This window comes from Sapajus apella, unplaced genomic scaffold, assembly GCF_009761245.1.
Source record: "Sapajus apella isolate SASKATOON/1434 unplaced genomic scaffold, GSC_monkey_1.0 scaffold23, whole genome shotgun sequence".
Taxonomy (NCBI): Eukaryota; Metazoa; Chordata; class Mammalia; order Primates; family Cebidae; genus Sapajus; species Sapajus apella.
The window spans coordinates 27686705-27704535 of NW_022436963.1; the positions used below are offsets into that span (position 1 = coordinate 27686705).

At 35.1% G+C, this 17831-nt stretch overlaps 1 protein-coding gene across 3 annotated transcripts in view; it reads left to right on the plus strand.

Annotated features, from left to right (window-relative positions):
• Nucleotides 1-17831, plus strand: part of CNTN6 (contactin 6) — a 295215-nt gene that overhangs the window by 261354 nt on the left and 16030 nt on the right. For all 3 annotated transcript variants that reach the window (XM_032290508.1, XM_032290509.1, XM_032290507.1), the window contains 5 exons: nt 7762-7937; nt 8299-8416; nt 9041-9199; nt 9363-9512; nt 12792-12862. In XM_032290508.1, coding sequence (XP_032146399.1) covers nt 7762-7937; nt 8299-8416; nt 9041-9199; nt 9363-9512; nt 12792-12862 — 674 coding nt within the window. The remainder of the gene's footprint in view (nt 1-7761; nt 7938-8298; nt 8417-9040; nt 9200-9362; nt 9513-12791; nt 12863-17831) is intronic.

Genomic DNA, 17831 nt, shown 5'->3' on the forward strand with positions numbered 1-17831 from the left:
TTTTTTTTTTTGAGACAGAATCTCACTCTGTTGCCCAGGCTGGAGTGGAGTGGTGCAATCTCAACTCACTGCAACCTCCGCCTCCCGGTTCAAGCAATTCTTCTGCCTCAGCCTTCCGAGTGGCTGGGACTACAGGCTCACGCCACGATGCCCAGCTAATTTTTTGTATTTAAGTAAAGACGGGGTTTCACCATGCTGACCAGGCTGGTCTCGTGATTCACCCGTGTTGGCTTCCCAAATTGCAGGCCTGAGCCGCCGCACCCAACCCCAATACCAATTTTTTTAAGTATTTATTTCTAGTCCTCACAGATTAACTAGTGAGAGAAAGTATCAGAGAGTTTTGTTACCTGTTTGAAGTGCTATTTATACACTAGTTTATTTTATACTGGTTTCTTAGCAACATTTTCTATAATGTCAAGGAATAGATCCATGTTTGTACAGAAGGAAGAGTTTGATGATTTTTCTTATACATTTGTTATCCTTTGAGAGAATTTTAAAACTTCAGAAACACCTTAGCAGTTACTATTCAGAAAAGTGACATTGATAAAGATTTCAACTGAGTTGAAGGAACAAAAAAACAAACAAACAAAATAATATTTTCTGTATGGTTAGGCAAGACCAATTGTACATTTAATTGTCATCCCCTTGCTTCTAAACATGTAGTTAGAGATCATGAAATGTATGAGTGTATTTGGTCATTGATGTAGAGAAACAGTCCCATGTTTAAGTGTTTAAAGAAATCACACTAAACGATCCTAACATAAGTTTTGATGTAATTAGTCTTCATGTCTGCTGGGGTCCTTGTAACTAAAATGCATTCTGGAAACATCATTGGCTATTATGAGATGAGAATTCGAGTAAGGCTATTCATCAAAAATGTCATGTCATATTATTCTTTGTAAGAATAGGATTGCTAGATGAAGTTGTTTTTATATAATAACTTTTATCTCACATATATTGAAAATGGTAGATATTCTGTGATTTTACAAACTCATCATGAATGATTGTCATTTATATTTAGGACAATCTTCAAAAAGTGGCCCATTCTTATGACCTTAGAAAGTGAATAAGAATGTTCCTCCCTATTCTTCATGTAAATATTCACTCTCCCCCAACATGTTCTTCCTGTCTTTTATTATTGAAAATTACAAGCACGCACAGAAGTAGAGGAAATAGTGTAAGAAACTCTCATGTATACATTACTTAGAGTCAGTTGAAGACAGCTCATATCCAACCTTGTTTAATCTATACACTAACCTACTGCCACATCTCCAGTTATCTGGAGGCAAATCTCAAACCTCAATAATGTCATCCACAAATATATCAGAATGTATCTTTAAAAGATTAGGGAATCTTCTTTTTAATATAACAATAAAACTAGTTTTCTTATCTTAACTAATTATTATTTCTAAATTATTGAGAATTTAAATTTCCATAATAGTCTCATAAATATGTAAGCATATATGTGTATGCATGATAAATAGAAACACATATATTTTATATGAGTATGTATACATATATATATGTTGTGTGTAATCCTCTTCAATCATGAAAACAATATTTCCAGACACTGTTTCCTTATATCCCAAGATGTACTTCCATTTCTATGTAGAATACTGTATGTATCAAGAAATGTTACATGGATTAAAAATATTTCATACTCTACCAAATGTAGGAAACCTTGAATTAGATAAAATTTTAAAAATAAAAACCTTACTTTTAATGACAAAAAATGCAATTACTTTTGCACCAACCCAATAAGTAAGAGTTCCTTTCACCTAGGAATTCTCAGAGTTTTCAATAGGTTAAAATGCTTAAGAAATGATAAAAGTGGGTATAATATACAGAATAAATTACAGGTAATCTTGGGACTACATCTTTATTTCACTCTTGAAATATTACTAATGAGTAACATTTACTGGATATAAATTTTTCCTAAATCTTCAGTATTAGAGAATTTCTGACAATATATTTTATATTTCAATATTTCTTAAATAGAAAATTCAGGTTCAAGTTTTAAAAACTAAGGCAACATTTCTCAAAGCATGGTTTCTAGACTACTTCAAAATCAACTGGAGAAACCTGATAAAAGTGCATATTCAAGGTCTGGACATACTGAATCAGTATTTCTGGTGCAAGCTGAGCAATTCACATTTTGACAAATGCTCAGGAAATTCTTACACATGCTTAAATTTTAAAACCATTGGATCAGACTTCCTACAAATGATTAAGGTATATGCAAGAAGAACAAAATGACATTAAATGACCATGAATAAATAACACTTTGTTTTGTTTGAAAAGACTTAAAGAATCTCAAATTTTCACAAACGATAAGAGTCCAGCATAGTCAACATTTCTTCTTTTTAATTTGTTACAATTCAGGCTCTAGATATCTCACTGATCCATAAATACCAAGAAGTATTTCAGTGTCAATGAGCCTCAAGTTACTGCAGATACTCTACTGGTATACATGCACTCTTAGGAGTAGAATATAGGATCTGAGTGGTTTGAAGAAATCTCTCAGTTGCTTGAGTTTCTTAAGAATTTAAGGTTTATTTGATGACGGAATTAATGGGCTAAAGCCCCTGTTCTTTCCGCAGAGTAGCATTAGCAATTTTGTATGTTTCAGCTGCCCAAGCACCACTCTCCCGTTCCCTGCAAGTGTGATTTTTGTCTCTGTAGGGTATTCATGTTGGTGCTGGGGCTGAGGCTGCACATGGTTGCAGAATGAACTCTTCTGTAGAGCAATCAGTGGCATTATGGCTATTAGACAGCCAGCTGCACAGGATGAGAACAGGTCTGCCTGTGGTGTGCAGAGAGGTTACATCAATTAAAAATGTTCTTGTCCAAGCACCTCTTCACCCACACAGGAGGCTACTTCCGGGAGGAACTATGCATCCCCTTTTTCTGGATAATAAGCCTGCTTACGTAAAGCTACTTCTTTTTAAATACAGTTCATTTTTCACACTGCAGATAATGGCATGTCATCATGTCATTCCTTTGCTTTGTACTTTCAATGTTTTCAATTTTTCCAGCAAGAAATGCTTTTCTAAAGTGTTTAATTGATGAATAATAGTTATATGTATTTGTGGGATACAATGTGATATTTTGATATATGTATACATTGTGTAATGATTAAATCAAGCTAGTTAACACAGCCATCACTTCACATCCTATCATTTTTTTGTGATAAGAACAATTGAAATCCTCATTGAGATATTATCAAATATGTCTTACATTAACTATAGTCACCATGGTGTGCTGTAGGTCTCTAAAATTTATTCCTCCTGTCTAACTGAAACTTTGTACCCTATGAACAACATCTCCTCGTTCCACATCCCTCCCTCTCACCAGCCTATAATAACCACCATGCTACTCTCTACTTCTATGCAAGAATACATTTCTTAGCATAACATCCAGAGCTGGTTTCATGGACATACAATCCAGTCACACAGAGCCCGATGCTGAGGGAAGCCCCAGGTTTGGGTTAATGTTCTGCTGTGACTGTCTTGAAATTCTTAATTATTTTACATGTCAATTTATGTTTTGTAAGTATGTAAGTATGTACAGAACACAAATTGAGAGATAAAATGATTAAGAATGTATTTATAGCCTGTGTGTGCATGAGCTGCTGCTGCTGCTGCTTCACCATAACCACATGCATGTGTGGTAGCATATGTAGCAGCAGCAGCTCATGTACACACAGGTTCAGGCCTGAGGATGCAGCAGTCAGCATGTATGCATAGCAGTTGGTGTGATGTGCAGTGTGCAGGTGTGCACACGCATGCCTGTGTAGTCATATTCTTGCAGTCTTGAGGGTGTGGGTACATCAGAACCTGGGCCTCTTAGATGGTTGCAGAGGATGGTGGTAGCCCCCATAGAAACAGCAGTGGGTGGCAGCAAAGGCTGCAGGAGGAGACTTTAAAAAGGGTCAATGAGAGGATCCAAGGTGGGAGGCCAGCTTGTCCATACATCCCTGGAGGCTTTCTCTGTGGGATTTCCAAAAATATTAACTTTCCAGCCTGAGCCCCAGAACTGAAAATGTTAGTACTCAGACAATAAACTTTGTCAATAAATTATTGCAAACCAAAGGCATACATATGGACATTGCATGCAATCCACAGGCTTAGAAATAGAAATTAAACTTAAAGATTATTCCAGTCAATGATAAGAACATTATTTTTATATGAAGCTTTGGGGAAACCAATTATTGATGAGATTTTCTTTGTAATTGAATATACAAAAATGGAATGCAAAAACAGGCATTTTGAATTATATGACAATCACGAAGTCCCTTTCAATTTATTGTACAACCTCCACAAATTATAGCATATGTCAGAGGAAACATTAAGATTCCATTGCATACATTTATATTTAAAACTAATATCAGGCTCTCACAAAACGGATTTGAATAAAGAGTTAAATTTTTTTTGAAAAAATTGGTGAAAGGAATCATCAGCTCTAGATGTTCTAAAATTTATATTTCAGTGTAATTCATCAGAAACATGCATATTTCTACAGTCTATGAAACTGTCTTAATGGTTTCACAAAAGTTGCATCAGCAGTAAGACAGTTTGCAAAATAAAAACTTTTCAAAAAGTATTTGTGATCTTGTATTTGCCAGGAGTGACTGATGTCACTGAACATATATTAATTGAATATGAAGTTGCTAATAATATATAAATTCTGTTGATCTAGTAAATGAGTTACCAGAAAATTAAATGAGAAAATTATAAAATCAAGCAAGATATAACCTTAATAAAATATTATTTATTATATCATATAAAATTATGACACCAAAATCATCTATTTTGTAATTTGTAAGTGTATGTCATGACTCATCTGTGTTACTCTGATTTTATTGTATAAGTAATAAATTATTTTGAAGTAAAAACTTTTATATTTAGTACCTTTAATGACACTTTTTTCTCTTTTTAGAAAAGATACCCCACATTTTCATTTTGCACTGGGACCCACAAATTATGCAGCTGATCTTAATGACATTTGTGACTTCTGTCTTGAGTATGGCTATCATCCAGCTTCATCTTCTTCACTTTCACTCGTCTACTACTCTTCATTTAATCCTAGCCTTTTCAGCAACATGGCTGCACTGAATCTGTCAATTACAATTCTTCTTCACATAGTTTCTCTGTGAATGCTCTTGCCTTGTAGGGAATCTAGTTTTCTCTCTTTCCCTGCTACCTTTACATAGCTCACTACTACTTGCCTTTTATTTCCCAGCTAAAACAGTTTTTTCTTAACAAACTGATCCCCTCAGGATCTGCCAAACATTTTGAAAAAGTCACTTCTAGTATATGGTGTTTATCACACATTACTGTAGAGTGATTGATATGATCTGATTAATGCTAGCTTCCTTCTGTAGATTTTCATCTCTGTGAAGGAACACTCCTTATCTTTTTTATTTGGTGGAGGGTTTTGGTTTTTTTTTTTTTTTCCATTTTCTTCACCATTGTGACTTCAGTATTAGCAGAGGATTGGACATAAGTTACTTGCTCAATAAATATTAGTTACAAATGAATTAACTAGTGAAAAATGTAATCATTATAAATGATAACACAAACATTTCTTATTCATAAAGCTTTAGACATTATTACTGTACTACAGTAAGCTATGTAGATAGGGAATAATTTGTCTAATTTTGCCATTATGTGGTGTCAGAAATGGAAGGACTTGCTGTCATTTTTAATGTTTGAAGATTACTTTAATTGCATGATCTAAAACTTTAAATCTGGGCAGTTTTGCTCTGTCAACACATCCAATTAGCCAACTTATCCTCCTATAAATGTAAATAAGACATTTGTGATTTGTTTTCAGAGCAAATACAAAAGGAAAATATTTTCTCTTGTTCTAAAAAATTTTCTTAGATCCCTGGGTATCATTTACCCTTATTTTGGTCACAGATCTATGAAGAAGGCTTGGAATTAAAAATGGGCATAGTCTACAAAGACATTCTTCAAATTTCTACTAGAAATAATTAGAATATAAAGTGCATGCATCTGGCCAGGTGCAGTATTTCACACCTGTAATCCTAGCTCTTTGAAGTCCAAGTCGGGTGAATCACTTGATGCCAGGAGTTCGAGACCAGCCTGGCCAACATGGTGAAACTCTGTCTCTGCTAAAAATACAAAGATTAGCCTGGCATGGTGGTGTGTGCCTATAATCCCAGCTACTCAGGAGGCTGAAGCAGAAGAATCTCTTGAACCTGGGAGGTGAGGGCTGCAATGAGCTGACATGGTGTCACTGCACTCCAGCCTGGGCAACAGAGCAAGACTCCATCTCAAATAATTATAATAATAAAAATCAATAAAAAGTGCATGCATCTAATATAAAAATGGAAAGAGGATCTAAATAATTAAGAAGACCTATCTGATATTGATTAAGAGGTCAATTTTCTCCATTATATTCATATTCAGAAATATAGCATGTGCTTTTATTTTTCCATGCCTCTTTTGTCAATATGTACCTTACCATCCCAAATTATTACTTCCTAGTTTCTACTTTCAAATATTTATGAAGAAAAAATTAAAAATGTTTAAATGGTCAAATAATAATTAAACATTTTATTGTTAAAATGCAGTCACACATTAATGTGAACATATAAATGCAATCTCAATGTTAGTTTGGTTTCTTGAGCAGAATGAAGAAGCTAGAAGAAAGTGAAGCTTTTGGTCCATATCTTAGAAGGCTAAACTTTATCTTATAAATGACCCATAGAGAAAGAGATGCTCCAAGGTCATTTCACTATTTTTAAACTTCTTCATGTACAATATTTTTTAATAATAACTTTCCTAAAACCTTCATTCTTAAATGTAAATCTTTAAAAAAACTTTATTCTTGGTGAGATGGTCCATATCTAAATCCAAACGTTTGCCCAGAGCCCCTTCATGGATACTGAGTTGCCCTTTTGATCAATTCTCAACTCTCTGGATCACAATTTTATTATAAACAAAGTAGTCAAAAATGATCTACATTGTGAATTCTCCTTTAATCTGAACAAATACAGGACTCTCAAGTACAACTGGCACACCCTGGTATTGTCCTTTGAAATTTTGGTCAATGAAATGCTAGATCTTGTAGAACAAAGATTGACATAGAAACCAACTTTTCTAGAGGGAAGGTTTTTATGATGGATGCGTAATTCTTACACTGAAAAATCTTAAATATAAAAGGGAAAATTTCCAACTTCCCTATTCATGTTGCATTAACTAAAAGTGAAATTTATTGTCACAACTATGTCAAAGATAGAATAAATATGTTGCATTCACCCTCTTAAATATATACATATGACTAAATCTTTATAGAAGCTGTGATGGTCATAATCTTAGGAACATAGTTTGTCTCATAGTATATGAAGTTACCAGAGAGTATTTAGAGCTGTTACCAGTATGTCAATTTTAATGATATGACTTGAAATTTAGAATAAAATACAACAAACATGGCACAGTACATTCTATATATATGGAATGCCATTTTTTGAAGTCTACAGTTTTCTGTAAACTATTTCCATATAAGGTGTAAATAAAACTATGTTTTTAATTTTAGTATAGGTAATAAGCTATAATGATAATAAATATAGGATATTTAAGAACAGGCAATAGAATATTCATACTGGACATAGTAGAACTCCAGCTTTTGTTTATATAATTTCAAATGATTATAAAAGGATTCAGAAATATGTATTTTATAGCCATGGGCTTGCATTTCATAAGCTTTTAAAAAATAATATTTTTTTCTCAACAGAGAGAACTGTCATTACCGTCCCACCTTCCAAAATGGATGTTACAGTTGGCGAGAGTATAGTGCTACCATGCCAGGTGTCGCATGACCCCTCCATTGAAGTGGTATTTATATGGTTTTTCAATGGAGATGTCATAGACTTAAAAAAAGGAGTGGCTCATTTTGAAAGGATTGGAGGAGTAAGTTACTGAAATTGTTAAGTGCTTAATAAAATGAATCAAATGTTTTACATGAACCACCATTTTTCATAATTACTCTCTCCATCTTTATTTGCATGGATAATCACTGTCTGTTTTAGAAGATGCAGTTGTTTTGTTTCTGTTTACTTTGCTTTGTGTCTTTCATAGAAATAATTGTTTTCTAGATGTAATTATAATAAGGGGGATAACAAAAGGGTTTAGATGCAAGAAATGAAAATGATGTAGTATATCTTTTAATTTCAGAGTTGTTTTATGTTTAATATTTATCCAGCCGTAAAAATAACATAGGACTTGTTATGTGGGCTTACATTTTTATCCTTTTCTCCCTTTCTATCTGCAGGAATCTGTTGGGGATTTGATGATAAGGAATATTCAGTTAAATCATTCAGGAAAATATCTCTGCACAGTACAAACAGCCCTAGAAAGTTTATCTGCAGTAGCAGATATCATTGTTAGAGGTAAGCATAAATTGTGAAAAAATGATCACATTGTTTATTCAGTCACAATTTTGATATCTAAATTGTAGACCTCTGAGAAACCACATCATGATATAGAAGTGAGATTAAATTAGATAGATTTTTTTTATTTTCTAAACCTCAAGACTCCTAGGTATGGGTAGTGTGGATAAGGACATAGAATTCTGTAGGATTTGTCTATAATGAACAGTCAGGCTTGGCAAGCAGTGTCAGTACCTAAAACAGAGGCACACCTTCTGTTTATAAAATCATTCTTGTCAGTGCAGAGTCAAATCCACATGTTCCTGTAGTGCTTCCTATTAGTTGCATTTATTTCAGTTAGATTTAAGATGAATTAAAGACAATGGTTCTCAATTTTTGAGTATAGGTTGATATGCAATCATCATATGTGTGACATTTTCTAATCCCCAGAGGAAGCATTACTAAATTAATGTCTCTTACCACATAAATGGAATTAATACAACTTTATTTCTAATAATGTGCTACAAATATATTATGGTCAATATTTTACTTTTTAAGCACAACAGATAAAAATAAACCTTCCTTGTCCCAAATTAATGAATGTAAGTATCTCCAATGTAGTCATGCTAAAACATGTTTTTCCAGGTCCACCAGGTCCTCCTGAGGACGTGAAAGTGGAAGATATTTCCAGCACTACTTCTCAATTAAGCTGGAGACCAGGCCCAGATAATAACAGTCCCATTCAAATATTTACCATTCAGACTCGGACACCATTTTCTGTGGGTTGGCAGGCTGTTGCTACAGGTGAGTGACAAAAGAGTTTTGGGATGCTTTTAAAAGAATAATATTCAGTCCAATCATTTTAGCAAATGCAATCATATTTTTAATTAATAATTATATAATTTTGTATAATTATTTGTTTTTGAATAATGCCAATTTAGGTGGCTTAATGTCCCATTTTTTTTAGTTCCAGAAATTCTCAATGGCAAGACATACAATGCAACAGTGGTTGGTTTGAATCCTTGGGTGGAATATGAATTTCGTGTTGTTGCCGGCAACAGTATTGGGATTGGAGAACCAAGTAAACCATCAGAATTGTTAAGAACTAAAGCATCAGGTAAAGAATCAATGTGTTCTAAAAATGTAGAAGAATTTGTATGATATAGTTCTTAAAGAAAACAACTATTATTATGTTCTTTTAATACTTTTGGCTCAAAATTGTTTGGCAGTAAATGAGTGGCTCTATTTCCCATTTTTACATATACAAAGCAAGGTGTATTTTTCCCAGATAGTGGGTTCAATAAGAGATGATCACCTTTAAGCCAGCATGTCAAAATAAAAGTTCTTCAGAAACTGTGTTTGCATCACATATATTTTCTAGTCAAAATCCAATACAGAATCTGTAGATTTGTATATGCAAATGAGTTACTGCTTGTTTCATTAAAATGTTGTAGCCAAGGATTAATTGAGACTCTGTTGGTGCAGTCAGCCATACATTTCCATCTATTTCAAAACTCTGACCTAGTTGTAGCTTCATTGAGCAATAGTATAAATTCTTTTCCATGCAAATGAGGTAAATCCTAAACTCATTTAACAGGAGCACTAATTGAGCATTAATTGGTTCACTGAACAGCAGAACACAAGAACCTGGCTCAGAAACTATGCTTTCTTAAGCTCTTTTCAATGGATCCTCTTTCTTCCACTCGAACTTTCACATCCGGGGTGACATTTAAGCTGCTAGCTGTATGTAGCCCACAAAGTTCACATTCTTATTCAGTCATATAAACAAAGGATCACTTTGTTGTCGCTGGCTTAATTTAACAAACACAATTACCTTATTAAAGTGAAGTGAGTACAACTGTCAGAAGTCAATAAATCAATTTGTAAACCAAAGATAATGTTATATGTTTATCATGGAATTGGTGCTAGAAAAAAGGGACATACTTGACAGTGATATCATCCAATTAAATCACGCTAGAAGCTTACAGCTGAGAAGAAATCCCTTTGTTTTACAAAAGAGGAAAATGAAGACCAGGATATTAGCTGGTTGTTTTTGACAGAGCCAGAATTTGAATCCAGACATCCTAATTTCTACACCCAACATTCTCCATAAAAATGGATCTTAATGTAGATAAGCAATAGATTAGATTAGCCAAAGAAAGTGTTTAAATATATTTTACACACTTTCTTTGGCTATTAAAGTATGTAAATAAATTCCCAGGCTTTCCTATATACCACCTGGCTCTCAATCTTCAGGTGTGGCCCATGACTCTGGATTTGAGCTTTGGTTTCATGTTGTTTGTTTATAGTTAATTTATATTTTGGTAGCTTTGGACATTGACACAAACTCTGACATTTTAATACCAAAGTTTGTGTGCCACTTTCTATCCATTAAAGCTCTCTTGTTCCAGTAGCAAAATGAGACTGGTGATACTCATACCTACTGAGTCAAACTCTACTGAATCAAACCCTACTGAGCCTTTCCCCTCTCTCTCTCCCCCTCTCTCTCTCTCTCTGATATCATCAAAGACGAAGCTGTTCTCAATATGGTTTTAGGTTTAAGTACAATTAATTTGAAATTGAATGAGGAAAGGAATTTTCTATTTCTCAGAACACGGGAAATTTTATAAAAGTAAATCAAAATATAATTTAAAATACTTTTCCTTACATAGCTAAACTATGCAAAGGTCCTGAGATAGTGTGCAGTTAGTCACAATAAGCTGTCAAGCACTATAAATTCAGCAACTCTGTAAAATCCACTGATTCCCATAGCTTTTGATCAAAGTCATTGGAAGACTTAGAAAATAGGGTTTAGGTTTAAGTAATTTTTTCCTAAAAAATTATGAAGCTTAAAGCTGACAAACTTAAGGGTAAATTTAAATATGAAAAGGTGTATCTGAAAGGTGCTATTTTGAAAAAGAACAATCAGTCCGAGCGTGGTGGTTTATGCCTGTAATCTCAGCACTTTGGGAGACAGAGGTGGGCAGATCACCTGAGGTCAGGAGTTTGAGACCAGCCTGACCAACATGGTGAAACCCTGTCTCCACTAAAAATACAAAATTAGCTGGGTGTGGTGATGCATGCCTGTAATCCCAGCTGCATGGGAGGCTGAGGCAGGAGAATCGCTTGAATCCAGGAGGCAGAGGTTGCAGTGAGCTGAAATTGCACCATTACCCTCCACTCTGGGCAACAAGAAGGAAACACTGTCTCAAAAAAAAAAAAAAAAAAAACTAATCAGATTATTGTGACTATTTTCTGGCCATATTTATAGAGCTAAGTATCTGTATGAAATGGAAATAAATAAAATAAGTAATCTAGATTTATTTAGATGGTCTATGTGGTGGGAAAAATTTTGAAATGAAGAATTAAAACTTACATATTTTAATCCCTGCCTAACAATCCCCAGTTATACCCAGGTGCTTCCTCAACCACCTTTCATATTGTTCAAAATGGTCCAATATAGACAATTTCATGTAATTCCACATTTTAAAAGAATTTAAAATGTGATTTAGCCATAATCACAGATTTAGGATACTTTTGTCATTATGTCAAGAAAAATAATGCTTGTAAACACTTACACATGTGTAAAGCAAAACCTCATTCTCATTAGATACTACAATACCCTATACACAACTCACAATTTCCTCAGTTTTACAATTTCTATTGAACTATTATTCATTGTAATAGCCCTCACAAGGGTATATTTGAGAGGCATGTTTTTTAAAAACTCATCAGAGTCATTGGTTTCTGAATCCTCTACCACAGAGACTTAGATCCCAAGAGATAAACAGAAGGAACCTCTCCCAATCGCATTTTTCACAGTAGAAAAATATGACTTCACAAGTGAAAAGTTAGAAGAAAACTCCTTCTTATTCTCTCCTGAGAGATTTGAGATTCTAATGGGAAGATTTAAAATAAGAATGTATTTATTTACATATTTTTCAATATTTAATTTTAAATATTAAAATATCCTGATGACTAATAAAAAGAAAAATTATTTTAGTTTGTTTATTGAAAAAATAATTAATATACTGCCTCTGTAACTTGTTTACAGCACAACTGTATAATTAGGCACTAAATCAGCAGTGTCACTGTTACCATCTGAATGGAACATCATTTTGCCAATTAGTAGATGATGCATAATAATGTCAAATACCCGATGTTACTCAGTTTTTAATTAATTTTGGAGCCACAGTGCTCATGTATCAAACACAATGTGTCCCCTCTCTTAGAAATTTGGATATGTGTAAACATAATTTATGTTCATTAAAAATGCAAGACTCTCTCACAATATGCCTGCATGAGATTTTGAAAGGTGAAATCCAAAATAAAAATTCTTCCTGATGAAGATGTACTTTAACAATTGCCATCCCATATTTCTCTTGGTTGATTTTAGTCCCTGTTGTGGCGCCAGTAAACATCAATGGAGGTGGAGGAAGTCGGTCTGAACTCGTCATTACGTGGGAGGTAATAATTTTCTGCCCAACTGAATTATTTTGAAGAAAAGAGATTTAGTTGGCCAGGAAGAATACTGAAAAACATAGATGTATTTGATCACTATTGAGAACATATAAAAATATATAGTATAAAAATACATCATCCTGGTGATGAATTATGTAGAGGAGGTATTAGCAACTTTTCTCATTGTGAGACAGTATGATGAACTCAGCACAATTTTCTCCCAAATACATAAAAAACAACTTCAATATCTTTTGAATGTGAGTCAGTAGCATTTTCATTATCACATGATGAATTAGGCATTGTTTGATTTATTACCTGTGGCACTGTTGTATTGTGAATAAGGTGAGCTTTGTAGACAAAAAACAATTCTTGTCCTAACACTGCTCTTTACATTTGATCAACTTGTTCTTTTCTGCACCTAGATGAAAGCTTAGGCACATGGAGTACATTTTGTGGTCATTCTTATTACACACTAACATATAGGTTCATTTTTTTAAACTTATTACAAATTTTGTCTGGTGTATACACATCAGACTGGAGTATAAACTTCAGAGTTTAGACTTGCAACGGATTTAAAGTTTCTCATTTTCAGTAGCTTAGTGCCTCAATCTGGGGATTCTATAGCAGGAAAGGGAATATATGGTCAGTTCAACTTCTCTCCATTCTGCTCTGTAATTTATCTTTCCCCATTCACAGTGTTACCTCTGGATTCTCCAGAGCTACAGAATGTTGGTGTTAGGAGGAGAGGAGAGAGGAAAATGTCTGGATTACTGGTACATTTCTGATTTGACTTTGGTACACTCTATGTATGGCAAATTTCCAGACACTGCCATTTCATGGGGTAGGGTTTCTGTTTTATTTGTTTATTTTTTATCTGGGAACTGGTCCCTGGAGCCTTCCCCACCAGGGACTCCCAATTGCAATTCCTTGATGTAGACCCCACTGGCTGCTGAAGGGTATCAGTTCCTGGACTTTGGTGGTCCATTTCCACTTTTCCAGTGAATAGTCTCTCTCCTCTAGGTGGTCTTTGTAGATGGAGTCCCCTTCAAGGCTACCCACTACATGAGTTTCACATTTGCTCTCAGCGGACCCATGCCCTGCTCCATGTTTAGTGAAAGTGTAATGCATACCCACTTATCATCTCTCTTCACTCTGCCACCATAGGCTGTCCAGATCTCTTCCCACTTTAAAAGTTTCTCAGACATTTGTCAGTTAAAATAAACTGCATTCCTATGTTACAGAAAATACAAATCAGGTGTCTCTCGCTAAAGCCTACTTCACCCAGCTAGACTCTGAGAGAAAACTGGGAAACAGAGATGTTGTTCTTTATGGTTATAAATGACAGTGTCAGAAACTAGATGCAACTGCCCTGAAAGTCACCCTTCCCTCTGGACATCTTGTTTCATGTGGACATCATAGGCCTAGCACAGTGCCTGGAATGTGGTCCGCCCTCTGTGAGCAATGGTTGAATGAAAGGCAGTGTTTTCAGAGAGTTGAGACTCTCAGAGGTTAGACAGAGGGGGAAACCCTATTTTCTCAAGCATTTTCAGGGTTTCAGGTGCCACACAGAGCATTTCATATCATTCAGTCCTCACAATAATGCTAGGAGGTGGTTGTACCACTTTCAGGTAAGAAAACTGAGGGTTACAAATGTATCATTGGGCAGAGAAGCATGTGAACACAGGGCTATCCCCTTATGTTCTTTTACTGTATCCTGTATTACAATCCCAATTGTCCCCATGCAATGTGATGTTCCAGGGTGGGCATGAGTCCTTGAGTATCTACCTTAAGTAGTAAGCTAACCATGTTATACCTGCTACTCAAAACATATTTCTTATAAAACACTGACTTTCAAGTGAGTCTACAAGAGAATTTTTTGTGAGTGGTTTATTTAGGTTTCTATATTCATCCAAGGCCATATAAGCATAATCATAATAGTGTATAGGCAGTTTTGCCTGACTTAATATTTATTTTGTTCTCCCCCTTGCTCAGAAATTCCTAAAGGTCAGTGTTGCAATCATTTGTGCACAGTCTATAATGAAGGAACAAATTCTATGCGTATCAGTCTTTTTTTTTTTTTTTTTTTTTTTTTTGAGACAGAATCTCGCTCTGTTGCCCAGGCTGGAGTGCAGTGGCACGATATTGGCTCACTGCAACCTCCACCTCCTGGGCTTAAGTGATTCTCCTGCCTCAGCCTCCTAAGTAGCTGGGATTACAGGTACACGCCGCCATGCCCAGCTAACTTTTGTATTTTTAGTAAAGACAGGATTTCAGCATGTTGGGCAGGCTGGTCTCGAACTCCTGACCTCATGATCCACCCGCCTTGGCCTCCCAAAGTGCTGAGATTACAGGTGTGAGCCACTGCACCCAGCCCTTATCATTCTTAAATGGAGATGAATATGAATTAATTAATATTCTTTTTTCTTTAAGGCAAAGGTGCACAAACCATGACCTATGAGACAAATTTGGCCAGTTTCCTGTTTTTGTGAATAAATCCACCCATAGCTATACCCATTCTTTTTCATGTTGTATATTGCTGCTTTCTTGCTGTTGCATGAGACCATATATCCCACAAGGCTTAAAATATTTACTGTCTGGTAGCAACAATTGACACTGGGGTCTACTAGAGTGATGATGTAAGGGTTGAAAAACTAGCTATTGATGGACACTGTGCTCACTGCCTGTGTAATGGGATCCATTGTACCCCAAACCTCAGCATCACACAACATACCCATGTAACAAACTTGCACATGTACCCCTTGAATCTAAAATAAAAATTGAATTTTTGTTTTTTTTTTACGTTTACTATCTGGACCGCTACAGAAAATACATACTAACCTCTATTTTCAAAAAGTAAATTAAATTAAAGCCAGTTCCTCTGTGTGCTTTCTCTTGGGATATCTAATATGCAGATACTTGCAGAAACTGAACTAGTGAATTCAGTTTCCCATTTATCACTCGTATTTTACGTTATGTACTGGCAGATACTGAGGCAACTTCTTCTCGTGCCCAACTTCCTTATGGGATAAGTTAAGTATATTTAGGAGAAGATTCATACATTAGTATGAACCTGAGCCACCCGAATGCAGGTAGTAATTCCTTCAATTTAATGAACTCAATATTAAGTAGCCTCTCTGTTTCTATCAGTGTAATACAAAAATGGTTGAGAAAATGTCTGAATGCTCAGATGCCTACAGGACAGAATGGTCTTAAACCAGCCTGGAAGGAGGTCAGGAAAGACATGATCAGAACTGAGTATATCTGAACTGTGTTTTGAAAGTGACTTGGAAGTAGAGAGGCCACCCCCAGCCAATGTCACTCCTACTGTGGTTGAAATAGTACCTGTTGAACTTTGAAAAGCACTGTCGTACACAAGACTATTCTAAATTCAGTCACAGTCTACCACTCTATTTTATAAGTGACAGCTTTAGTGACTAGCCTTCATTTAGGCGCACTGCAGTATAATCTGCCTGAACTGAATTAAGCATCTTCCCTGTGTTTTCCCCAGTACCACACAGTAAATATAGAGTTTGTGTTTGTTTTGGTTTGGCTTGTTTCCAATAACCTGGACATACTATCAAACTTTTAGAATATAGCAATGGCTAATTAATTTTTAAGAACATGTTTATTCTTTATTTTATCATAATGTATACTCCCAAATACTTCCAGGTTTGAGGTGCTTGTGCTGAATTTCTCATAAATTTGACTATAAAATTAGGTATACAGGATAAAACACTGTGGAGTCAGAGATACATACCTACACTGAGAGTTGGCATACTTTTTATTTAAAAGCCCAGACAGTAAAAATATTCAGTCTTGTGGGCCATATGATATCTTTTCTGAAGTCTCACTTTGCTTTTGCAGCTCAAAAGAGCCACATACCACTTATAAACACATAGGTGCCAGCATGTCTCAAAACCTTTATTCTCAAAACCAGGCTGTATGCCACATTTGGCTGGAAGTACATGGTTTTGCTGATCCTTAGTCTGTACTAAAGATTTGGTTCTTACAGACACTGTGGTTGAGAATTACATTATTAGTTTGTCAATTTTCATAGATTTCACTCCCAGAAGAATTTCACAATTTCTTTATTTTACTAAACACTGTCTCCATTAAAGAAAACTCTTTTTCTGGCCTTCTTAGATAACTATATATATTTCTTAATCATTTGACTCTGTTCATATGAGAATAAAAGGAAGTATCTAAATTAGTCTCTTTTTTCCTCTCTAAACTGCATATGTCGGACTCAGATCTTTCTTGAGAGAACACCATGAGAAACACTAATTGTATTTGACTAACAAAAACAAAAGTCCCCTATTTATGTAGATGAACTAAGCATCCTGATTAAATCTGAGATCAAAGAAACTTCAGAAATGAATCAAATGCTCTAACAAGTAGCTTTTTCTCATAAATCTCTTCTATGCCATTCAAAATTAACTGTTTTAATTCTAGTCTCCCTGTGAAAAAGAAGAGAAGCATTCATATGAAGAAATATTTTGTTTCCCCAGATATCAGGAGCTGCATTTTTCTTTCTCTTTTCCCTTTCTGAATTTGTGAGGCTGTTCCACATGGCAAGAAATAGAGACCAGGTCAGGTCATCTCGGTTAATGGGGATTTATTTTAAAGCTACATGGGAAGTAATGAGGACAAGAAAAAGTCTCAGCAAACAGGCAGGCAGGTCAAATGAAGAACTGGAACATCGTTCATCACTGCTCTGTGCACCCGAGCACAAGAGCTCTAGCCAACCATCAACAACCTCTCCGCTGATCCAGCCCTGGCTTTAATAGTCTCTCAGGCTTATGCCTCAGTTCATCCCATTTCCTTTACTTCCAGTTTTCTACCTGGCTGCTAGCTAAATTGGAGCTCCTCTCTCTAATTTACAGCATCTGTTTTCTCTTAGCTTTAATTGCCTCACTGTTCCTGCTACTGCAAGTTCTCTAATTTTTGCCTGCTCTATGTATATCTGTTATTGTTC